Source organism: Rattus norvegicus, chromosome 19, assembly GCF_021556685.1.
Source record: "Rattus norvegicus strain SHRSP/BbbUtx chromosome 19, alternate assembly SHRSP_T2T, whole genome shotgun sequence".
Classification (NCBI taxonomy): Eukaryota; Metazoa; Chordata; class Mammalia; order Rodentia; family Muridae; genus Rattus; species Rattus norvegicus.
In genome coordinates this window covers 58,478,256-58,503,618 of record NC_141552.1, presented here as the reverse complement: position 1 = coordinate 58,503,618, position 25,363 = coordinate 58,478,256, and the positions used below count along the sequence as shown (strand labels likewise).

The 25,363-nt window shown below is 45.5% G+C and overlaps 2 protein-coding genes across 6 annotated transcripts in view; one reads left to right on the top strand and one right to left on the bottom strand.

The window, feature by feature from the left end:
* Positions 1-22,246, top strand: part of Maf (MAF bZIP transcription factor) — a 355,732-nt gene extending 333,486 nt beyond the window's left edge. Inside the window, exon 3 of the mRNA XM_087595092.1 lies at positions 19,036-22,246. The gene's annotated coding sequence lies outside the window, so the exon portion shown is untranslated. The remainder of the gene's footprint in view (positions 1-19,035) is intronic.
* Wwox (WW domain-containing oxidoreductase) overlaps positions 19,284-25,363 on the bottom strand; it is a 927,977-nt gene continuing 921,897 nt past the window's right edge. For 2 of the 5 annotated variants that reach the window (NM_001415106.1, XM_087594242.1), the window contains 1 exon segment: positions 19,284-20,354. In NM_001415106.1, coding sequence (NP_001402035.1) covers positions 20,166-20,354 — 189 coding nt within the window. In that variant the 3' untranslated portion in view covers positions 19,284-20,165. 5 annotated transcript variants of the gene reach the window in all.

The following is a 25,363-nucleotide window of genomic DNA, read 5'->3' as shown; positions in this document are numbered from 1 at the left end:
ATTTAGAAGGAGACAAAATGAATGGAGTTTGGGTCCCTTCTAGAATGCGATGGGCAGTGGTTATTTTCAAAGCAAAATTGTTGAACAATTCGCATTGGTTTGTGTGTGCTGGTACAGTATCTCCAGTTTCCATCGCTTAATGAAATTGTTTTGACATAAACTCAAATGGAAGTTAGTGAAGGCACATATGATTAATTTCTTCCTATTTCTTTTTATTTTTTATTTATTTATTTTTTTACCAACAAAGCCTTCTGGGAAGGTGTCTTTGTTTGGCTGCAGCTGATAAGAGCTGGGCGAGCATGGGTGGCAGTCTGCAATGTCCCCATCCTGCTCCGTGTTATGTCTACTGAGAAAGTGGTGCCTCAGGAATGCACACAGGGAGTGTGTGAACTACTTGACCAAAATTCCTTTCCCTCCTCCCCTGTGGGAGATCTCCAAGGGCCCCCATTTCAGGGCTCACCAAGAGCGTGCTGTGCTGAAGCATTCAGTTGTGGGCGCCTCCGATGCAGGGAAAGGATGGCTTTCCCTGATTCACCTGCAGAGCCCTTGGGATGGGAACAAAGAAGTTAGGTGGGGTGTCTCTGTAGAGAAGGGTTAATGCCTCCTATCAGAATGAAATACCAAACCCACTTCATTTCTGTTCCCGTTGACAGGCCATTCGCTTCCGGGTGCTTCTATATTCTTAAACTGTTTTCCTTTTGACCAGCTTCCCGGATCTTGATCTCCATGGATCTCTACCACCTTGGGCTCTTGGATGGACTTACTCCTCTTTTGCTTTTCTTCTTAGTCCTCAACACACGTGAAATATTCCTGTTTCCGTGAGGCCTTCCCTGAGCACATGCTCTAAGAACCCCTCCTCCCCTCTTGGCTTCCACACCACAGCATCCGGCTTTATCTTCTTCGTGGTGATTATTTACAAACTCATGCTGTCTTGTTTCTCAGTTGCTTTTGTTTCCTTTGTCATACGACTACAGGATGTGAGTTCCATTAGAGCAAGACTTTTCTGAGAGCCTGTGGATGAAGAGATGGGTGGATGAATAATGGATGGACAGATAGATAAATTATGGATGGATGGATGGATGGATGGATGGGTGGATGGATGGATGGATGAGTGGCTGATACATGGAGATATGCAGACTGAATGGTGGATGGGTAGATGGGTGAATGGATGGATGGGTGGAGAACAGAGGGAGGGATGGACAGATGGATTGATAATGGGTGAATAGTTGGGTGGATGGATGGAGAGCTAGGTGCCTAGACTAATGCATGGATGAATAGGTAGATATTCACAAGGAATTTCTGACTAGGATAACTTTAATCAAGAACATTTTTCTTGGGTAAAGATCAGACGCTGAATTCTTGAACTCATACCCCTTCACAGAAGAGGAAGTTTATCAAAGTACCTGAGGGAAGCAACCACATTTCAACACGACGGAATGGCCACATGCCTTAATTTTCATTCCATAGATAGCATTGTATCTGTTTCTGGCCTCCAAGTCAATGCTTCTATATAATTTTTCCTTACTCCCACCTGACAAGAGAAACTTTCATGCCATTCCATGCCCTCTGGCCTCTGGGTTGGCTACTCCTGTCATGATCTTCATCAAACAAACAGAAAGAGCTTCCTGTGCTACCATGGGTGGTCTATTTAAGACGATGATTTTGGAGACTGAGCAGAAAACTCATTGAATAATGTATTACTGTGCATGCATGGGGACCCAAGTTCAGATACCCCACATCCACATAAATTCGTAATGTGGTGCTGTGGAGGAAGAGGCAGAGAGGGAAATCCCTGGGCTTTCAGTCCAGCCAGTCTAGTCAAATTTGTATTACTCTATGCAGATTTATGCTAAACCCGGGGGATTTAAGCAACACAAATTTCCTCCTGAGGGTCTGATCTTTGTGAGAGAGATTGCTACTGTTTTTGAGATGGCAAGAGTCCAGAGATGGATGTCTAGAATGTCCAGAGAGCAGTGTTCTAGAATAGTGAGCAACACTCCAATCATTAGAAAGTCCCTGCTGTGAGACAGTAGTACTATTAGCCAATACTCTACTACAGATCAAGGAAATCAGGAGCTTCTCAGCATGATAAAGATTTTTTTATGGCCCTTCTCTATGTCAATTGTCCCAGGAGACTCTCGGAAGAATGAGCCCCAGGAAAAGGCCTCATCAAAATCATTCGTGGTGTGATAATGGCAGGTCAGGTCAAAACCTGAGAAATCTGGAAGTAGGAAGCAGGCCAAGTCTACTCCATAACTGGGAGGAAATACCCTAAAGGTCAAAGGTCAACGGAAAACAGGTCAACAAAGAAAGTAAAAGTGACCTCTCATAGCTCACCAAGATGGGACACTCATAGTGCCTTGGGCTGGACTATCAACTCTTCCCTGAAGGCAGTTTGACCTACAGGGGACTGCATTTGTTGATGTCTACAAATAGTTTGTCTGTACAGGGCATGGTATTGTTATTGGCAATTGAGAGGCCCTTGGCTAAACAAAGAAGGAAGGACCCAGCCTTGAATTGGTAGTACTGAAGCTTAGGGATGCCAAATGTATGTGAAAGCTTTAAAAGGGGCTCTCTTTCAGGAGTGGTCTCCATTCAGACCTCACCTATTTGAAGCTTCCAGGTCCCCAGAATTTCAAAACTCAAGAGACCCACCCGGAAGCTAGAAGACCTTTGAGAAGCAAGAGAGAAAAATGGAGAAAATATTCAACCAGCCATCTCCAGCCGCTATTTGCCAAGCAGTATGCTTATTAGCCAATTACAGAAGAGATTTACTGACTGGAATTACACGTTCATTTCTGTAGGGCCCAAACTATTTCCTCCCCAGCCACCAGCAAACTCCACGGGGCTTTAATGTGACTGAAGACCGAGTCAGCTAATAGAGTCGGGTGTTAATGGGAGCCCAGGATTTATTCTTTAATTGTTTCTGTGCCTCCCAATTCTGGGGAGGTATTTGTCTTGGTACACAGACACCAACAGTGAACTGTAACACTCCGCACAGGACTACAAGGGCTCTTTTTAATTATTATTTCACCTGTAATTATAGGCAAGTTCCCTTTATTATGCAGAGATTCCTAGAAATATTTTAATCGGAATGGTCAGTGTCCTTTCCCCGACTGTGTCTTGGTGATCCAAGTCTTTTCCACCAGTGGGATAATATGAGCAGCCCATGTTCTAAACCAACTCATAAGCATTATTTAGAATTTTGGACTTGAGAGGTTTTTTTTTTTTTTCCAAAACTTATGGCCCAGTTGAAATGGGGTCAAGTAGAGCACTAAAGGATTTAATTACAAATGTCCTCTTGAGCTCTGGATGGCTGTAAACCTTGCTGGGCTGTCCCTGGAGAGCTAAGAGTCAATGGCCCTGTGGACAGAGTATATTTCTTTTAAAGCTCATAATAAGAAGGAGCTGCATAAGGCAGAGGTGGTGGCTTAGTTATTAACACGCTCACTAGGTAAGCATGAGGACCTGGGTTCAATCCTCCAGTATCTATACAAGCTGAATGCGACAGTGCTCTTAGAATCCCAGCACCGGAGAAGCAGAAACATGAGGTTCACAGGCCATCCAGAGTAGCTGAATTGGTGAGCTCCAGGTTCAGTGAGATGACCTTCCTCAAAATATAAGGGGGAGAATATAAATAAACACAAATAAATATAAGGTGGTGCCCACCTTTAATCCCAGTACTCAGGAGGCAGAAGCAGATGATTCTCAGTGAGTTCAAAGCCATTCTGATCTACAAAGTGAATTCCAGGACAGCCAGGGCTAATATACAGAGAGGCCCTGTCTCTAAGAAACAGATACATATTTATGAGGGAAAGCAACTGAGGAAGACACATGACATCAACCTCTGACCACAGGTGCACCCAAATACTTGTATGCACACATAAGAAAAAAGAAACTTCCGCTTTTTATGATGGCTTCTGCCTATAATTTTAGCACCTGGGAGACAGAAGCAAGGGGGCAGGGGTGAAAGTGTTGGTCTTCTAATATCATCAGAAAGAGGGGGATGGAGAATCTTCTGACGTGCTGTAGGGGCCTGGACTACAAGGTAGGAGGGAATTAGAAGAGAAGACCTACTTGGGGGTCAGAAAGGGGATGTGGGCCTCTAGTTCCACTTCAGAGGCTGGTCTAGGTACCTCCACTCAGGTCCTCTAGTGTTTCAAGTCTGCCCATCAGGGTAAGAGACTCTGGGGAGTTTTGTATATTCATGGATGTGTGGGGCATGGAAAAGTAGAACCAACAAATCCATATGATACAGACATTTACACTAGCGGAAAGGCAGGATTGGGTGGAACTAGAGGCAGAAATGCTTGGGTGACTCTGCAAAGTCACCTGAGGACTCCACTGAGTTGTAGAATTTGATGGATACGTAGGAGTTACCCTCAGGGCACCCAGAAAAGAAGTAAGGAGGGATATGAAGCTTCAAGCAAGGTGAAGTGGTGTGGGGTAGGGGTGGGCACAACTTGTTCACAAATGTCAGTCAGAATAGTCCATCAGAAACCCAGCTGCTCACGCATGTCTCTGTATCCATGCAGAAAGGTAGTCATTTTGAAGCCAGATGTTTGTCTGAAGTTCATTCCAGGACTCCAGTTCTAGTGGAACCTGGAATTTCAACCAAGCTGGGGGCTCTAGGAAGCCAGGGTAGGGAAAGGAAAGTTGAGAAAGGCTATCTTGTGAGATGGAAGGGAAGAGCTTGTTTTATGAGAAAGCTTGGCTGGCTGTGTAGGCTGGTGGTACCCCCATGCCTTTCCTTTTGCCTCCGGTTCTACCACTCCATTGTCTAAGCATCTTGTCTCTTGGAGCTAATAATGCAGTTCTCATACTCCCGTGGGTGTGGTAACTCCATTATTTTTGACACGGGGTCTCATATAGGTAGCTCAGGCTGGCTTCAAAGTCACTATGTAGCTGAGGATGGTTTTGAACTCCTGGTCCTCCTATCCATCTTATCCACCTTTTGAGTGCTAGGATTATAGATGTATAGCAACATTCTTAGTTCATGATGTAATGAGGGAATCAAATCCAGAGCTTCATCATGCTAGGCAATGAAGCTCTCTTACAGGCCCAGGACTCATCAGGAAGCAGGCCCTTCCCTCAGAGCATCAGTAGTCCAAGAAAGATAAGTGCACACAAACCAAAGCCTGAAGCCAACTTCATCTGGACCAGTTGACACTCAGTCATTTACGAGCTAAAATGACCATCACCATCTTCACAACGTCTAATATGATAGCTACCCTAACAATCAGGAGTGTGGGTGCTTAGCCTGAGGTGAAGAATTGCCGTTCATTATTGAGAGTCCTTGTGTCTTTCGTCCCCTAAACACATGAACAGGTTTGTCCAGATCAGAAGCAGCTTACCGTGATGAGTCACGCCTTCCAGTTGGAATAGCTGTTCTTGTAGCCTTTAACCCAAGGCTCACTGTTTTAAAAAAAAAAATAATTTGTGACTTTCTCCATTTTTAAATGATTTTAAACTAATTTGATATCTCCATTGGTCAAACACCCTCTAGCAAAAGGAAATATGTAAGCAGACATCGTTGTTTTGAGGATTATCAGGGGCATGCCAAAGACTTCCCCTATGACACATGCATTTGTTAGGTTTAGCTGTGTAACAAACCACCTTGAAAGGCCGTGCTGAAAGCAGCCTGTAGACTTGAATGTCAGCTGGTCCAGATGAACCTGGCTTCAGGCTCTGGTTTACGTTTCCTCTAGGGTGCGTTCACCTTCCTTGGATGGCTTGAGGGAAGGGCCTGCTTCCTGATGAGTATTGGACATGTAAGAGAACATATCCAGCGATGTTCTTGCTCTTCTTTGTGCTCACATCCCATTGCACATTGAGTTTCAAGGCCAAAATCCTAAACAGAATGGGGTGGATGAATGATCCCAACCACTTGTGTCTGGACGGACTTGGGCACGGGGTGGCATCTATGGCTGACGGCCTTGGAATGTGGTTCTTTGTTGGGTGGAGCCAGGAGCCACCAGCCCTGTTTCATGATAGGAGAAGGGGAATTGCTTCTCCTAGCTATCTTTGCAAGCCTGGGGGCCTCAGCTTGTGGCCCCTTCTTGGTATCTTCTAGCAGAGTTGGACGCTGAGATTTACAGACAACTCTAACTCCCATTTGAAAACTAAATATGCGGGTTGGGGATTTAGCTCAGCGGTAGAGCGCTTGCCTAGAAAGCGCAAGGCCCTGGGTTCGGTCCCCAGCTCCGGAAGAAAAAAAAAAAAAGAAAACTAAATATGCACCAATAGTAATTAAAGCATGTTGGTTCATGAATAATACACTATTTTACAATTCTTTGCAGGGTGTAATGAGACATGCTAACAAACTGACTTCGAACACTCCATTGTGTGATCACCAACTGTCTTATAAGATATTGAATATATCCATTTATTTTATTATCATGTGTATTGTCAAGCTAGTCTCTTTTAATAAATTAATTTTCCAGATGTCTCTGGGGTCTTTGTTTGTAATCTAGCCGAGGGCTAAAAGGAAATTAGCTGGGTGGCCTGTGCTGAACTAACAAGGCTTGGTATCTTATAAATAAGTCTCACAATTGGTAATTCCTGGAGAAAGCGCTGTGTGTGGCTTTCAAGTGTGAAAAGATACATTGCCTTCAGCCAATGTCAGTGGTAAATAGCCACTGGGACCCCAGTGACCAAGAAGTTCTTCCTGAGTGAAGGAACTGACAGGGTAGGGAGTTCTGTGATGTGTGAATGTGTGTGCAGGTGTGTGTGGATGTAGGTGTGTGCACACATGTGTGTGCATGCACATGTGGAGGCCAGTCAGCTACCTCAGGTGTCAGTCCTCAGACATCATGCAATATTTTGGTGAAACAGAGTCTCTCACTCGTCTGGACCTCTCTCCGAATGCTAGGCTGGCTGGTCAGTGAACCCTCCAGGGATCCCCCGTCTCCATTTCTTTGGTGCCGGGATAATAAGCACATGCCATCATGCCCATCTTTTTGAAAACATGGGTTCTGAGACTCATACGTGTCCTCATATCTGCAAGGCTAGCATTTTGTCAACTTAGCCATCCCCTATGCTGTGGGATGCATGTCTTCAAATGCCTAATGAATGCAGAGTTTGTAGCTTGATCTTAGTCCATTTTACATATGCGTAGGTCTAAAACCACTTATGTGGCTATCAAACGCCTATGCGCTTCCAATGGGGACCCTCCCCCTTGTCATCCCAGCTCCTCTGAGTGAGGCACAGATAGGACAGAGGAGCTCTTGGATCCATTATGTGGGTCACTTTTATTTCTATGCCTGTCCACTTCCTTTATGGTTCAAACTGAGTTCTTCATGAGCCTTCTTTCTAGTTTATATCTGAAAATTAGTTCACACACACACACACACACCCACACACACACACACACACACACACACAATAGAGTGTGTGAGAGTTCAGATAGCTCTCATCCAGTTTTACCCAAGTTTTGCCAGGTCAAAATATGGTGGTGACTTTCTCCTTTCCTCAACCTTGTCTATAGCTAAACCAAGAGCCCCGACAAGGGCTTAGCTCTCCAAATGTCAGTAACCCGCCCCAGAAGAGCTCATTGGCAAAGAGTGGGCAAGCTACAGATCCGAACTGTTGGCTTCCTGATTGTTCACTGAGGTGTTCATAGTGCCTTCGCTGCTCCTGTCATGCCCAGGTATTCCCTTCATCCCCTCTCAATAGGGGCAAAGCTAATGTGCCTGGAGAAGAAAATGACATTCCTCACTTTAATTTGCTTTTCAGTGAATTTTTTTAAATCAATATTTGAGTGCTCAGCCAGCAAAGTGCTTAGCATGCAAACGAGAGGGCCCGGGTTTGATCTTCAGATCCCACAGAAAAGAGCCGGGCGGGCACGGTGGCACACACTTGTAATCCCGAGGCTGGCGAGTGGAGATAGGTAGATCCCTGGGGCTTGCTGGGTAGCCAGCCTAGCTTAGTGAGCCCAAACCAGTGAGAAACCCTGTCTCGAAGAACAAGCTCAGGGGCTGGGGAGATGGCTCGATGGCTAAGAGCACTTCTGCTCTCCTAGGAGACACGCATTTGTTTCTCAGAATCCGTGCAGGGAAGCTCACGACCACCTGCAAGTCCAGCTCCAGGGATCTAATGCCCTGTCCTGGAGGCCGATAACACCAATGTATACGGCATATACTTACACCGGCACGCACGTATACATATACATTTAAAAAAATTAAAGTAAAACCTTTAAGAAAACCAAGTACGTGGCACCCAAGGAGCCACACCTGAGACTGGTTGTTCATGAAAGTTGAAATAGAATATTAGAGATCTGGACTAGGAGGTTTGTCTTGGAAAGAAATATTCAGGTTCAGAAAATGGTCTACGTAGTAGACTTATGAAAGCTACTTTTATATATATGAAGGATATTTTTATCTTGTGTGTGTGTGCATGCATATATGTGGGTACATGCGCCCATGTGTATGGAGGCCAAAGGGCAAAGTTCGAAGTCTTTCTCAGTCACTATTCTCTTCACTTGTTGTGACAATGAGCCTAGAGTTTGCAGTTTGGCTGGATGATTTAGCCAGAAAGTCCCAGTGATCCTGTTTCTGTGTCCTCAATCCTGGGATTACGGACGTTCTCTACTCTCCCCGTTTCTCTTATGTGGGCTCGGAGGAATCAGACTTGCGTCTACATTCTTGCATATCAAGCATTTTATAGATGAAGCTGTCTTGTTACCTGATTTTTTTTTCAATCTTTAAAAGGAGCTTGGCGGAGGGGGCATCTCCAGGTCATTCAGGCACAGGAAGGATCATTGTATCCCCCAGCCTGCTTAGCTGTAGAATCAGATCCGACCTGCGATTATTCCCCTGTGTAACGTGGCTTCTTGGAATCACAGAATTCCTTCAAGTCAAGAGTCTTGCTCACTAGACTCAAGACCACGCAAGCCAGGTGAGACAGAGCCCAGGCTGACTCCCTGCAGCTCAGGCACTGAACAGCACACACTCTGAGCTCCATCTGCAGGTCATGTATCTCTGGCTCTTTGTGAGATTCCCCATAGGAGAAGCCCACCTCAACGAGGCCAAGGACAGGAGTCAAGGCCAGAAGGATATGCCAGAGAACACAGTTCCAGTTCTTGCCTTCATCACCTACTGCATGACATCTTCGGGAAAACTCCAGAAAATTAATTAAATCAAAACGAAGGCTGGATTTCTAACTGAGAACTTGCCTACAAGTTCCCCAAACATGGAACTGCCTACTGGGTAGCTACAAGATTGTAGGCTAAATGTTCACAGACACCCTGAGTGACTGATGCTCACCTCTTAAGAATGGAGGATTCAGAGTAGTGTTTTTAATAATGTTTTTCTGAGAACGCTATTCTGCAAATGGTTAAAACTCTCTTTTAATTGGATGGTGAGACTGCATGCTTAATGTTGTATGCAAAAGGTCTATAAAAAATGGAGTTAAAATTATGCACGACTACTGTCAATTCCCGGTTGCAGAAATCAGGTTGTTCTAGAAAAGAGCAAATGTAGGAACCTTACCACTACTCTGTCAAGATTAAACCCAGTATCTTTCATTCTAGACAAGGGATACTAGTGCTGATTTTCCCTAGACCCTCTGCAGACTACCATTGCCCTTAATGGTTGGATTAACTGTCCCACATCTGGAGCTGTAGGATGATGCCTGCTTGTGTCTGCCGTATCCTCCCTCCCCTCTCCACACATGGACGGAGGTAACACTGCACAGCCTACACGCTGCACGCCATTAGCCCTCCCTCACTGCCCAGCGCAGAACAACGGGCCCCAGTCTTCGGGCTGTTCATAATATTCTGACACTTTTATAGCTCCCCTGCTCTCTGCCAGGGCTGGCACTTCCCTTAACACGCAGAGCAAATTCCACAGACAATAGAAAGACAGCTCTCACTGCAGAAGAAGGGTCAGGCAGCTCTTTAACAGGCCATCAAAGAGACACCCTGCAAAATGCCTGCCTTCCAGATGAGTGGTGGGCACCCACAAGACCATCCTTTGACAACCTGACTTATTGCTTATTTTGTGGCCATGCTAAAACCTGTTGCCAGGGGGGACAGAAAAGCCAATTCTGATCTGGAGATATAAGTGTAGACAGCAAATGATCTGACTTCTGCCATGACCATGATGTCTGTTAAGGACAGCATTCTTTACTCTTGGTGTTATCTTGGTTTTTCCTTCCTTCCCTCCTTACCTCCCTCCCTCCTTCCTTCCTTCCTTTCTTCTTTAAATTTCTTCTTTGATAATTTCACATATGCACTTAGCATATTGCACTGTCACCCATTACTTTTTCCCATCTCCCTCTTGTCCCTGTCTACCTTCCTACTCCCTATGGGATCCCTTTCTCGTGTTCATGTCTATTTGTTTCCACTGAGTTTAACTAGGAGTTTAACCATGAGTTAGGCTCCTGGTGGGATTAGCATCAACACAACCAAAACCAATGTTCTTTCTCTCCCAGAACTTATCAATAGCCAATAATTCCTTAAGAAGCGAGTCCCTCCCTGTTCCACGTTGGGCATTAAAAGGGCCAGTCTCATGTGGTCTCAAGGTCGGTAACTGAAGCATTATGAGATCATGATCATAATGGTTGGAACTGAATCTAGAAGAGGGCGTTTGCAGCCCTTCATGGGGGCTGCCTGCACTTACACACTTCCAATCTCCTCTTCAGTAATGTTCCCTGAGCCTTAGAAGGGATAGTATAAATGCCTTGTTCGGGGAATGAGCTCTCAATTCTCACTTATTCCAAGCATCTTGGGTACCACCATTCACTGCACAAAGAGGCTTCTCTGACTAAGGCTGAGAGTAGCTTGGCTGGGGATATAAACAGATTTAGTTAAACAGTAGTGAATTTCTTACTTAGGTTTTGGAACTCCACAGGCATGGGCTGTTAAACAGGCTTTACAGTACCAGGCATGAGCTCCTTCCTGTGGAGGGAAATCAGAGAGGGGTTGGTTACCTCCACACCCCCTGTGCCACCACTGCACAGGTGAGCACATCTTGCCTAGCAGGTTCGTTTTATGGTTCATAGAGTTCACAGCTGGGTGAAATGACTGATGTCTTGTCACCCCAAGCAGCACACACAGGAAGTTTCTAGTTTGATCCCAGCTTGCTGTCTCTACATCTTGCAACTAGGTATGGGGTACATGCCGTCGTGGAGGAATGCTGGTTTACAGGCCCGGTTACTTTGGAACTTGCCACAACTCTTCATATTTTCACCGTAGACAGTGCACGTTTTAATTCTATTCACCTCCAGTAGAATTTGAACAACTCTGGAAATGTTCTAAGCCCAAAGAAATTCTCTCATTGGATTCTGAGAAGGATGCTGCTATTCCGCTCTGAATTTCTCCTCACTCAAAAAAGCCTATCAGCATTGCTGGACTTCTTCTGTGGGTGTGAGCATGTTTATGAGCAGGCGAATTCACCCACAACTGCCACTGCCTTACTTTCTGAAAGAGGGTCTCTCAGTGACCCCACTGTTGCTAATTCATCTTAGACTAGCTGTTCACTGAGCCCCGAGGGTCCTCTTGCCTCTGTTCTTCCTGTTCTGGGGCTACAGACCTCTGTCACCACACCAGGCTTTTGTGTGACCTGCACTCAGGGTCCCAGGCTTGCCCAGTGGTACTTCAGCCACTCATCTTTCTCCCTAGCTCCTGTCAATAATTTTCACATCTAATGACCTTATCCAAGGTTTGCTGATGAGTACAGCTGTCTTTACAAGTGTCCTCTTGCTTTCCCGGCTCTGTTGTTTAAAAACTTCTCAGGTGTAGAGACGAGATGGGGAAAAGAACTCGAGGTTTGGGCTTCTCATTTAACACAAATTGAGCAGGCAATCATAACACACAGTGTTGGGAGGGGCAAGAGTCATACATGCGCATGGCAGGTTTCGCTGAAGTTGGTTGTAAATGTTCAAGGTTAATGGGACTGCACTGAGGAAGAGAGGGGAGGAGTTGAAGAAATACACTTTGCTATATAACCTTGGTAGAAAGTCAGACTCTAGAGAGGAGAGTGCCTTTTCAATAGCCCCTGGTTGAAGCCACACAGAGGTGCTGTTTGTACACAAAGCTCTGAAAGGAATTATAGGCAACTGCTTGGCTACTTTTTTAAGTGAAATGATAATTACCCCCCTGATTTTGTTTTTCAGATATACTTTTGTTTTCATACCTAAATCTTCCACTAGGTTCCCATGAACCTTAAAAACCATTTCTGTCAGTGCCCGAGCTCAGCGATCTTTCTAGAAAATCAGTTTTGCATCCCAGTCAGCTCACAGCCTGGCTGCGAGCCTCAGTGACACAGGCATGTTGTATGACTGCTGACGTGTTCTCTTGTTTCTGCGACTCTTGCTCTTTGAGAAAGCAACAGAGCTGATACTCAGGCTGCAGCAAACATGGGAACTCGGTACAAGAATCAATCAAAAACATCAGCTCCATTTTTGTCCAGCAGACAGAACTACTGTCTGTCTTTCCCTCCCTGTATCACCTCCATGTGCAGATGGATGGACAGAGGGGGGGGGATGACTCAGTGGGAAGTGCTTGAGGAGCAGAGTTTGGAACCACAGCAACCAACAGCGAATCCGGGCACTGGGGGAATGGAGACAGGTGGATCCCTAGTGAGGCTCCCTGATGAGCTAACCTTGCTAAAACTGTGAGCTCGAGACAGCGAAAAGCCCATCCTAAAAAAAATAAGTCAAGATCATGGAGGAAGAGGCTCAAAGTCAACCTCTGGCTTCCACATGCACACATCACACAGACACACACAAATATTTTTTTTTAAAAAAAAGTTCAAGTAGGTGCACAGATACCTAACAACATCCTAACTTACATTTTTACCAGCAGTTCATAAGTATCACTAAATTAACCCTATTCCTGCCACGGCATTATCACCCAGTACTTGATAGGCTGGGCTTCCAACACAAACACGTCTGAGGAGCCCAGGTTTCCCTATCATTGCTATTGCTTCAAGAGACCCATTTCCATCAGTGCCTGGGGATGCAGAGGCTGGTACTGTTTATGGTTGGGTATCAGAACACAGTGGCCCAGGCTCAAAAGTCTTGGGGATGAATACAACTGAATTGTTTATTTTCTTAAACGTGTGTGTGTGTGTGTGTGTGTGTGTGTGTGTGTGTGTGTGCGCGCGCACGCGCGCACGTGTATAACAGCCATGGCTCATGTGTGGAAGTTACAGGACAATTTGTAGTTTTCTTCTTCTAAACCTCTGGTCCTGGGTGGGGATGGGACTGAAACACACACACACACACACACACACACACACACACACACACACACCCACTCACCCCACAGTGATTTTTACACTTATCAAGTGCCCAGGCTTCTAGAATGGCCCTGTTTAAGGATTTATACGCAGAAGTTGAGTTTCTGGGCCAGGCTATCGGTACTGTTTTGTGTGTACGTTTTCATGTGTGCAGGCATGTGGCTGCAGGCCATAGGGCAACGTCCAGTGTCCTCCTCCATCATGCTCCATGTTATTTTTCTGAGAGAAGGTCTCTTATTGCCCTGGGGCTTACCAACTTGATTCAGCTCAGGTGGTCATTAAGTCCTGGAGATCCTGCCTACCTGTCTTTACTTCTCCCAAGTACCAAATGACAAACGAACGCCTCGCTTTCAAAAAACCTGCATTCTGGGGCTCAAACTCAGTCATCACCCATGTGTACCCTGCACTTTACAGTCTAACCGTCTCCAGCACCCTGATTTGCCCTATCTGTGATGGTGATTGTGGTTTTATTATTTTATTCTCAACAACAGTTCTTCGTCTCTCTTGCCACGGTTGAATGTGAACATACTATACACAGATGTGGTTGTGTTAGAAAATTCTCGACAGCAAACAGGGAGACGCCACTGAAGGGTTTAGCTACTTCTCTGGGGAAGATCTCTCCAGCCTCTGGAAATGAATCTGAAGGCAGCCATGAAAGCCCCCAAAAAGCCAAACACTTTATCTTACAGGCCCTCCAATCTAGGCCAGCCCAGGTAGAAGTCCCCAGAACAGACTCTGAAAGGAGGGAGAGAGGAGGGGAGGGCTGTCTCAGCATCCAGGCAGACTCCCAACCAAATCCCAGGGCTGCCAGGAAAGCCTTCAGACTCCCCAGAGCTTCTTACACAGCAGAACAGCGAGCACCGGGCAGAGGCCGGCAGTCCGGCTGACCCAAACTTCAGCTGACGCCTTTCCGTTTTCTGCATTCAGCCAGTTTTTGTTCCGCTGATACAGGGCTCCTGCACTTCTCTGCCCTGGGTCCAGGTGGAAGGAGTAACCCTCACCCAGGAACTTTCCCGGCATCCCTTTCCAAGACTCCTGTGCTAAGTGCCAGGCAGGCAGGAAAATAAGCCCATCAAGAATTAGTCCACCTGAATTCAAACCATCTGTGAGCCCACACCTCATACTTCTCTGCACACAGTGGAGAAAAAAGCCAGCCGTGCGGGCAGTTCAAGATAAGTCTCTTGTCTGTAGCTATTCAGACCCAGAAAGTGGTCTGTATTGTTTGGGAATCGCAGCTTCCTTGGTACTTTAAACAAAGCAACCACCTCTCTCAAGAGCCTTATGTAAATGCATTTACCCAATCTGTCTCGAAAACAAAACCTTGGTGGGGAAAGATCTTAACTCTAGTAACAACAGCAATAGCAAATCATAAATTAAGACATATCTATCTATCTCTTTACTGAATATATGATCACGAAGGCACTGACAGATATAAAATGAATTTATTTTGAAATTTATAAGTTTATGGAGGAAGCAAGACGCAAATACATTTGAAAATACATTTCCAAAATAGAAGAAAATCTATCAGGATGTTTCAACTGGTCCTTGTGAGGCAAGTGCGGTCGTGCTTGTTTTCCTGATTTTTTTTCCCCCAAACTGAAACTCGAAGCATTCAGTTGAGTTCTCTTATCAAAGCAGAAATGCATGTTGTTTCAAAGATGAACGATTCAACAGTCATTTTTAAGATAAATGCTCTTTCAATAGGACTTCTTAAGTGAACCAATTGCATAAGTCTCATTCAAAGGATTTAAAGGAGAAAACACATGCAGGCAAATCCTCTTGACGACACGCGTGGAAACTGGGCGTATATGTGTGGTATACGCACACATGTCCCATAAGTGTAGAGGAGGCCAGGAGAGAATGTTGAGTGTCCTGATCGATGACTCTGCTTTTATTTCCTCGAGACAAAGTTTGTACCTGACCTAAACTGGTGGCTGGAAAGCCTCAGCAACCCTCTATCTTGGGTGCCAAGAACACTTGGGGTTATAGGCATTTATGGCTACTCGTAACTGCTTTGTCTAGGTGGTTGGGATTTGAACTCAGCACCTCATGCTTGTGTCACAAACATTTTCACCTGCTGAGCCATCTCCTTAATTCCCTCAGGTTAAGATTTAATGAGCTCGGGTTGGGGATTTAGCTCAGTGGTAGAGCGCTTGCCTAGGAAGCGCAAGGCCCTGGGTTCGGTCCCCAGCTCCGAAAAAAAGAACTAAAAAAGATTTAATGAGCTCTTTTGAAACAATTTCTAGATCTCAGATCTCAAGGAGAAGAAAATAAAGCTTAGGAGATGTGGTGTGGAAGAGGGGCAAGACAATGCCCAAATGTTGATGTCTGGTAATGGGAGAACCCACACACCGACAGCTTTGCAAGAAAGCTGTTGGGAGAACACACTCAGAAACACTTAGGAAATGAAACCCAGTGAAAATCTGTCTACTTCATCACGATGCCCAGCATCTAATGAGACATATCAAAACCAGAGAACATAGCTCTCAGGAAACTTCTTGGGGTTAGAGACAGGGGCGCTCTCTCTCTCTCTCTCTACCTCTCCCCCCCCCGCCCCCCGTGAATGAGTGGCAGGGTTGCTATTTGCATATTCATATTTCATGCATTCAAAGTAGTTTTGCTTCCTTACTCAAAGATGCAGTAGGGAGATGGCCCCATTAAACACAACAGCAAGAAAGAAAAGAGACAATCTCTCTGATTGGTGTGGCATAAATGACATTTAATAAATGCAGACAGTTTGTCAGCTATCAAGATGTGGCCCTCTGGGGACCCACAGCTAGGGCTGTGAGCCCAGGAGCTGATGGGAAGCAAAGACATTTGCGGCACTCATTCTGGTCTGCGTACCAGATTCCGATGAGGTCGCTGCCTTGCTGCACTGATGATTGGAAAGGAAGAGGAGCAAGATGTTCTTTGAAAACCTGGGAAAGATGGGACACCTTGACTGGTGGGACTGCTCTTTTCCCGCCCAAATCCTCTCTGTGTACACTCACTCAGAATTTCCATGCTAACTAAAAATTTGATCTCCACCCTCGGGAAAAGGAAGGACAGATGCTTCTACTTTAAATAAGGAGGTTGACTGCTGGGGAATAGGATGCATATGTAGATATAGCTTGTGACAAGATGACGCTGCAGTAACTTTGAAAGAGTAAAGAGCACAGAGAGCTGACAAGGCTGTAAACGGACACACATGCACACGTGCTCCTGGTCAGCATGCCGTCACTGAAACGTACCAGCATTTTGAGAGTTTTTGGACTCCATGTGAACCGATGCTAGGGATATGAATTCTTAGGAGGGAAAATCTATATGTTTAGAGATGCTGAGACATTGGTTTTAACAATACAAAGTAGAAGTTCCCTGAATGGCCCATAGTAGAAACGAGGACCTATAAGGACAGCCCATAGAAATGATATAGTAAGCTTCTATTAACATCGTGGAAAGACTGCAAAAAACAAAACAAAACAAAGATGATTTTTTGCAGGGGAAAGAAGGGAAAGGTTGCAAAATCAAATGCTTGAGCCAAATGCAAAGACTCTAGAGGTAAAATGGCAAGGGGACATGGTCTGAATTCAAGTCCAGTGGTGTTGCTAGGCTTTTGTTTTCTAAGAGTTCCCTTGGCTGAAGTGATTTCAGTAACAAACTGGGGTATGGGGGTATGTTAGGAGGGACAGAGTCAATGTACACGGTACATAGGTTTTGTTTTTTTTTTTAGGGTTGGGTTTTTTGTGTGTTTTTGTTTTTTAACATAAATATCTAACAGTGGTGAGTATTGGCGGTGGGAATTGGCAGGCACTTTGCAATTTGAGACCTTCTGATCTAGCACTGACCTTGACAAAGCAATCCAGCCTCCTCTTCATTGAGGTTCGAGATAAAACTGCCCATCTCCTCATTCTAAAAGAGCAAAGCCACAAGCCGCAGGCTGCGACCATTGCCCCAGTTGCTTTCCGATTGATAAGTGGCAGCAAAGCCTCGCTCGGGCACGGATATGGAAACCAGATGCCTTTTTGGACTTAAAGAGACAGGGACAGAGAGGAACATGGCAGAAAATGACCGAGGAGGAGATGGTTCATGCTTCCCGTGGATGTATTCTATTGGCTTCGTTAGGATGTCGGACATCAAGTCCACCCACACCTAAGTCCAGGCTGGGAACAGACTTAATTATAACTGGAACAGAGTTAGGGGAGGAAGCTATTTGGGTAGAACAGAAGCCAATATCTCTGGGTCAGTGGCAGGTATGAAAGTCATTGGTAAAGCTTATACCAGTCATGGGCTCTAGAAGAACAGTCACACTTCAGCCTTAGATAGAAGGTTAGTTTTCCTTTGTGAGTAACTCACCCCTTGTCTAAATTGAATGTATAGACATTTCTGGTCCCCAGTCAACCCATAAAAAGGGTGTGTAGTAGAGGGCACACGGGCTTGACAGCAGACAGAGCTGCCTTTCAGTCTCGACCGCTACTCAGTGGACATAGGCTATGGAAAAGCTGCTTTCAGGGCCTCAGTCTTATCCCTTGAGCAAACAATAAAAAGATGGGTAATGGTTTGTCCAGACACTTAACTAACTCAACAAATATCACAAGTTTCGTGGAGCTTACACTGTGAGAGAAGGGAAAGGATGATTGCTAGTGTGTCCAACGTTATTTTGTATTTGAAAAGAGAAACATTAAGGGGAGGGAAGGGTCATTGCATTGATGCCATGAAGGAAGTGGCCAGACCCAGGTGACATCTGAAACAGGTGACATTTGAACAGAGAGCTGAGATGAGTGAGAGACAAACCTTTCTCCTTTCTGTGAGAAAATCACTCCCACAGAAGGAGCAGCAGATAGAAAAGTCCCAAATGGAGAGTGTGTTTGGCGTGTCTGAGGGACACAAGAAGTCTAGAGGATGTTCTACAAGAAAGGGAGAAAGTGCTAGAACATAGGATGGGCAAGGCATCTGGGGTTCTAATTAAGGGAGAACAATGAGGGAAATGTTTATTACACAGTGAAATGAGAACTGTCAGCTAGCTTTTGCTGCGTAACAAATAGTCCTGAGATTTGAAGGCTTAACGGCTACAGATCTGTACTATGCCTTGTAGTTCTGTGAGTAAAGTGTGGAGTTTCCTGTCCTCTAGGTTGACTTAGATGGCTGTGAGGAGCTGAAAAGCAGTGGCATTTCATAGGACCTACCTAGAGGCAGAGGCCCAGAGATCTGTGTTATTGGCTGACCTGAAGCTGCCATTCCAGGGGGAGGAGAAGGAGGAGGAGGAGGAGGAGGAGGAGGAGGAGGAGGAGGAGGAGGAGGAGGAGGAGGAGGAAAAAGAGAAGGAGGAGGAGGAGGAGGAGGAAAAAGAGAAGGAGGAGGAGGAGGAGGAAAAAGAGAAGGAGGAAGAGGAGGAGGAGGAGGAGGAGGAGGAGGAGGAGGAGGAGGAGGAGGAGGAGGAACAGTGTGCCATATGAAAACCTCCACCCTCACCTTCTTTGTGTTTAATGAAGGAGTCTCTGCCGTGTCACGGAGAACTCTTCAGTATCTTGCTGACCTTAAACTTTGCGTTTCAGAATGCGGCTTTGAGGATTCTCACGTGGGGCAATGAATACATGAAAGGCCTGGTACGCAGGACACGGGGGCATACTAGTTTACATACAGTTGTCTCCATGTCCCATTGCCTGGAGACCATGGTGTAAGTGGAGAGAGTGGGTGTTCTCAAGCAACTGACAATTCCAGGAACCATCCGTGGAGGAGCAGATATAATGTCTTCGAGTTGGAAATTAACATAATTAAAACACCACAGTCACTTCTCTCTTCTTTCTTTCTCTCACAGAAAATATGATGCCGGCATGCTTATCCCGTGAGAGAACTCGGCCCACAAAGCACAAAAACTAAACTCAAACTCAGAGAAGAATCAAGAAGGGTGTTTTTCCTGGCGTCTACAAGAAGCGCTTTATTTTTCCTCTAGATTTCTTTTCTAAAAAATAAAAAATAAAAAAGAGAGAAAGAAAACAGACGTAAAAACAGAATAGAGATCGCTGATACGAACCTTCAAACAAATGACACATATTTCAGGCAACCTTAGTCAAGCATGTTCGTTTATTAAGTATAGGATGGGAGGAACCAGGGTAAGCTAACTCCAGAGGACTGAGAGGACAGCCACTAATGGAACTGTTCTTGGAACTGAGGAGTCAAGAATGGAGGGAACTACCTCCCTGTTTCCCACCTCAAGCATAACCTGTGTATCTTAAGGATGCCTTGCCTCCTTCCTTGCCCGCCTGTGTATCTAGGGAATGATTTGCAAAATGTAAAATGTATTTGTTACAATTGCTAAAGAATTGCTTGTGTAACTTTGGCAAGGAGGACAGTGAATGGTGCTTCTGGGACCCAGTGGCTCTGCCCTCACCGACTCTGCTCCCCTCTGATGGCACCATCGCATTGGTTCGGTTGGGACAAGGTACCGAGCTGCTCTCAAGTTGCCACGCCTGTTCAGACCTGGTAGGGAAGTATGAAACGATGGCCTCCAGGAGTGAACTCAGCATGGAGACGTGAACATGTGCATTTTTCTTCTGTTAACAGGAGAAAGCTGGCCTTGGGTGGCAGCGGTGGCAGTGACGGCAGTGACGGCAGTGGTGGCAGTTGGGTGGGTCAAGGGTATATTAGGTTATTCTAAGTTTGATAGAGAATCATGTGTGCTTCCAAAGCGAACCTCCATGCTAACCATTTTCAAGCAAGCTAACACCAGAAAAGCAAACAGTTCCACAATTAACCCTGTCCTAGAAAAGGGACATCGTCCCTTGAAATTCCCTGCTTCCCACTGATTATGTTTTCCCATTGATATGGCCACTCTTATTTGCTCGCATCACCCTGCACTGGAGGCTTCAGGGCACCCAGGATGATGGGGCTGACTGTGATGAGGGTCAGAGCATGGGTGGAGGTTTGCCCGACATTATGTTGCTCTGATTAGCTGGAGGGGCTGCCCAGTCGATCCTGGATGAGCCTCTCGCTGAGTTCCCACAGGGCCCTGGCTGTCTCTTCATTCTGAGCCTCTTCAGATGGCAGGCAACGGCAGCAGTTGTTGAAGTACATCCCTCCGAGGCCCTCCAGCTCGGGAGCGACCGCGCAGTAGACAGTGGTAGCGGCTCCCTGTTGCTGAAAAGCAGAGAAGAAAGAAAAGCAATTTATTTTTTTAATAAATGAGTGACAAGACAATGCCATTTTGGCTATCTGGAGATTAGTGAGTCTTTCTCCACTTGGACATCAGCGTGGCAAAGGGCTCAACTCCAAGCCCAGGACTGCAAAAGTATGATGTGTGACAGCTGTGGAAAAACAAGTCCATAAACTCTGCTTGTAAAGCTGGTGTGACTTTTTACACCTCATAGAGGAAAAGGCTTGGGAAATAAAGACACATTTCAATATATCATGCCAGACGCCATTTCGGCACAGAGAAAAAGATGCCATATTCCCTAACTGCATGAACAAATCCATCCAGCCCTTTGACTTCTCAATGCGCAATACAATTTGACACCGAGAGCTTTCTAGAACATTCTGTCCAAAAGAAACCAACAACTCTTGATTATGGTCCATCAAGTGGATGGCCCAAGTGAGACTGGTGCCAGATCTTTTCTGTGTTCTTTGCTCAGGGTGCTCTTAGGGGGTGGGATGGGTTAACAACACACACACACACACACACACACACACACACACACACACACACACACACCATCTCACATGTCCCTACGCTAATGTGTTTATTAATTCATCCAGAAAACACTTCTCTAAATGTCATATCTGTTCTGGTTTAATACAAGATATGGCCTAAGGTGGGAGGCATGTTGCCCTCTAGCCCATTTCAAAATGCAAGTCTCTGTGAGCAGCGCATTTCTGGTCTCTTCTCGAGTATCAGTTGAGGCTATAGCTAGGGGTGTGTCTGCTGATGCAGTACGAGGTCATCCCGACTGACAGAATATTGCCAGAGATATTACAAAGAGGGCAAGAGCTCACTTTGCTCTGCAAGCCATAATTAAAATAATAGTCTTCTGTTCGAGGGGAGGCACAGTGAGCACAGCTCTAATTTAAAACCAGTACAGTTTATCAGCTGTCCTGTGATCATTAATGGAGGAGGGGGGACAGTACCCAATGGATCAACCTGCTGTCGGCTGACAGGGAGTGTGGTCACAAACAAGGACCGAAAGGTCACCACAAGATGTCACCTTCAGAAAAACATTAGGGATGTTTTGCTTATGAGGGAGTTGGTTTTCTGTCTCTATTCAAATGTAATCATTTTGGGGGGGGGTACGGGGTTTAAGTTGTATCAGTTTAGAATGTCCATGGAAGAACATTCTCCTAAATGTCGAATTCGTGGGGCCAGGGGTGCTTTGAGAACCAGGATTCCATGAACTTAGAATTTTAGCAAAGTTCTAAGAAGCCTACTTGGGTTTTCTTTGATGCGAGTCTGTCACTGTGTTGGGATCTGTGGTCATAGATGTGTCAAATGTAGCCACGTGGCCTGACTGTGGAAGAGGTGTGGAGGAGTGTGTAAGGCAGATATGAAGTTAGATAACACCTAGCCATTTGAGACTACTGGATAGGTCCCACCTGCCCAGGATTTAAACATATGACTTGTGATTGGGGCATAATTGAAAATCCTTCAACATGTTTGACTCCCCCTGCTTATCCCCCCCACCCCAAAAAACCAGAGACTACTTTGGATTCATTGATTTCTTTCTCAATTGATTTCCCTTTTGTGAGCTGTTACTCCTCATCGGCTGTTAGCTGAGCACCAGGCGTGTTTATCTAAATACCTGTCAGACAGTTATGGGATTCTTCTGCATTCTGTGGAGGAGGTGAGCAGCCAGAGGGCCTCTAATAGCTGAGAAGAACATAGAGATTATCTCTCAGGTAACCCAAGCCATACAGTAGCTTGTCCTCAGCTTTCTGCCGAGTCTAGGGGAAGATGGTGTTCTGGATAAACTATGGGCTGTTTCTCTTGGATTTTCATTTTATTTTGTAGGTGACAAATAAAGCCAAGAGTGATCAGGTGACTTGCCACAGACTTCTATGTGATGGATGAGAGAATTCAGTCAGCTCCTCTCCAAATCCACTCCTCTTCTTCCTCTTCCCCCTCCTTCCCCCTCCTCCTCTCTCTCCTCCTTCCCCCCTCCTCCTCTTCCTCCTCCCTGAACAGTAGATGATTCTCATGTAAGACAATGGTTCTAATTTCACAGCAGGCTGGCCTTTCACAGCCTTGCCAATCCTGAGACGAGACCAAGGGAGGCCACTTGGGAAAGTGAAAGCCAGAGCTCTCCCAATTCTAATATGGTACACTGCCGCTGTGGCCTTCTAAACATGGTGTGGTCTGTGTGCTTGCACCGTGGAAATGGTGCTCTTGTGAAGAAATTCTGCAGTCACCCCAATCCAGAATCAAGCTAATTTGTGGATCAAGAGGAGATGTATTTTCCCTCGTTGGGATCTGCAAGCAAACTGCAGTTGGGCTGGTTTCGTGGAAACAGACATTTGGTAACTATGCTTCAGCGGTTTTAAAAGCCCAGCGTTCCACACATGTGCACTTCAATTCTTTGCTATTGGTCTTAGGGTACTTTACAACCCAAATTCTACTGCCAGTGCCGAGAGCTTTATAAAAGAACACAGTACAGGGTACAAAGGCCACCTTTGCTACCCCAAAGAACAATTGTGCGCTTTCGGCAAATCCTCCCTGACTGCGCCATGCTCGTAGCCATTGGCTCTCGCTTTATCTTCTTTTTAGACACACAATTACGTGCTGACAATATCTTGTTGGTCCCATGCCCACTACCTCGTGGGCTTTTTGGAGAATTTTCTTTTCAGCTGTTCCAATGGCAGCCTTTGAGTGACATCTTTATGCCATCGGATGTGGCGACAGTTTAATAACAAGTTCCCATTTCGGGCTCATCGGCTTTTCAAAATTCCACATACCATCAGCCCAAGACAGGACCACATTAGCGAGATCTCATTAGTAAACAAGCCTGTGCCACTGATAGAAGATAAAACATTTTTAAACTGATAAGAAAGGTTTTGTGGGTTTTGGTGTTTTTTTTTTTTTTCTCCTGTGAGCACTTCAATCACCATCAAATGACTATCACGCCACTTTGGGGGGCATCCATAATTCAGAGAAGATGAAAGCGATGCAAAAAAGAAACAGTGTTAACAACACTGATGTAATATCTGAAGATATGACTTGCAGTTTGTCAACATTGCTTCGCTGATCCACGGTGATAAAATAATAACCCATTGACATATGAATTCTGGCTGGAGTTATGGATTCTCCCAGATGTGTGTGTGTGTGTGTGTGTGTGTGTGTGTGTGTGTGTGTGTGTGTGTGTGTATCTCCTCCAGAACAATTTGTCAGGTTACTCACAGTCATTCGGCAGCAGAAGCTGGGGAAGTGGCACCTTCAATCCAAAGCGATGCCAGTGCCACCAGGATACCGCACTGATGGCCCAGGACTGAGAGTTTGTGGGAAGCCTAGTAGAAGTTTTAATCATACCCCAATGGCATCTGGGTTCTAGTCAAACATTTTCGAGTGGCCAGAGTTCAGCTGTGCCATCGGTTGTTACTATGCTTGTAAAATTGCCCAGGGTTCTTGTTTGGAAGATTAAACTGAGAACATTTTGCTAATAGAGGTTTATCAGACTCCGTAGGAAGCTCCTTTTCAGATATGCGATCCCATCCCATCTTCCACCCCATAAACCTGGAACACAGACAAGGGGCTGCTGTTGGTTGCTGGGATCCTGAGATTTAAAGGGGCCATCCTTCCAAAATCCTCTGGTGGGATGAAGCTGTTAAGTAGCTGCCTTCCATCAACATTTATTTGATAACTGCTGGCCACCAATTTGTAGCTGTCAGCACAGAATACAAATGGATATTGAGTCCTTCCAAGAAAAAGGTACAGAGGTTTCTGATAAACAAAACATGTTTTAAAAAAATCAACCACATATTGATATCTGTGATGCATTGCCTCGTGCTGTGATAGAATGCCCATGTTCTGATAAGAACACAGGTTACATAATTAATTTAGCATTCGGGCGACTCCGCTTTAATATGCATGCTTATTTAAAAGGAACAGTAGATCCCTTTCTTAAAGTAGGTGTAACAATGCATTTAAAAATACGCACGGTATCATGGCATATCCACATTCAAAGACTTGAAAGAGCAGAAGATGTTTGAAGATTGCTTTATTACAGATGTATCCACACCAGGACATCACACAGCAAATGCTGAATTAATCAATTTATGCAAAAAAGAAAAAAATAGATTCGGGAAAAGGAACGCACCATGCAAGCTAGATTAGGCCTGGAGCCTTAAGGGCAGGGAAGGCAGGCAGCTCTTGAGAAGTGGGCTGTGACTGCAGAGATGGATTGGAACTGCTGAGCTGCGATGAAAAGGTTAGGCAAAGAGGAAAGACAGGTGCTTCTTCAGATCCTCAGAGCTCTTGTTGTGACTCATCTGGGGGCTCGTAGGCATAGAATACACTTTCCAAATGTGAAATCAGTGGTCCCGTGGATAGACTATGCTGAGTGGAATGGCCAATGAGTCCCAAAGCTGTGGTAGTGGCAAGCATCTGACTACCCTTCCCTCTCTTAGTAACAACCCTGCAAGAGAGTTTATAAGACTTCTATCAGATATACGCAACGCTGCCTTCTGGAGTTCATCTCCAAAGGTCTTGGTGCTTGGGACATAGCTGTCCCCACAGTGAATCCTTTCAATCTCTGGATTCCAAGGCAAAAATAATCTGTTCCAAGGGGTGCTGTGTCCCTGCTTACTACCCAAGAACAATCTTGTCAGTGGACGAATTGACCTCCAAATCCAGAATGTTCCACCTGGTCATACGGCGAAGTGTTTAGTGCAGGAAGGAGGCTCATACAGCTCTCTGATCAGTGGCCCACAACGAAAGAAGGTCACCATGGCTAATCATACAACCAAATGGGCTTTATCATTAAGCAGTGAGGGCCCACCACGATCAAAGAGAACAAACAGCTCTGGTCTCCAGTGCGTTCCAGCCAATAATGAGCATCCCAGTAGGCACGATGACTAGCATTCATTGAGAGGTGATTTTCTGCCAGGTGCTGGCAGATAGCCTCATCAACATCACCTTCCAACCCTCGAGCTACCCTCACACCCAC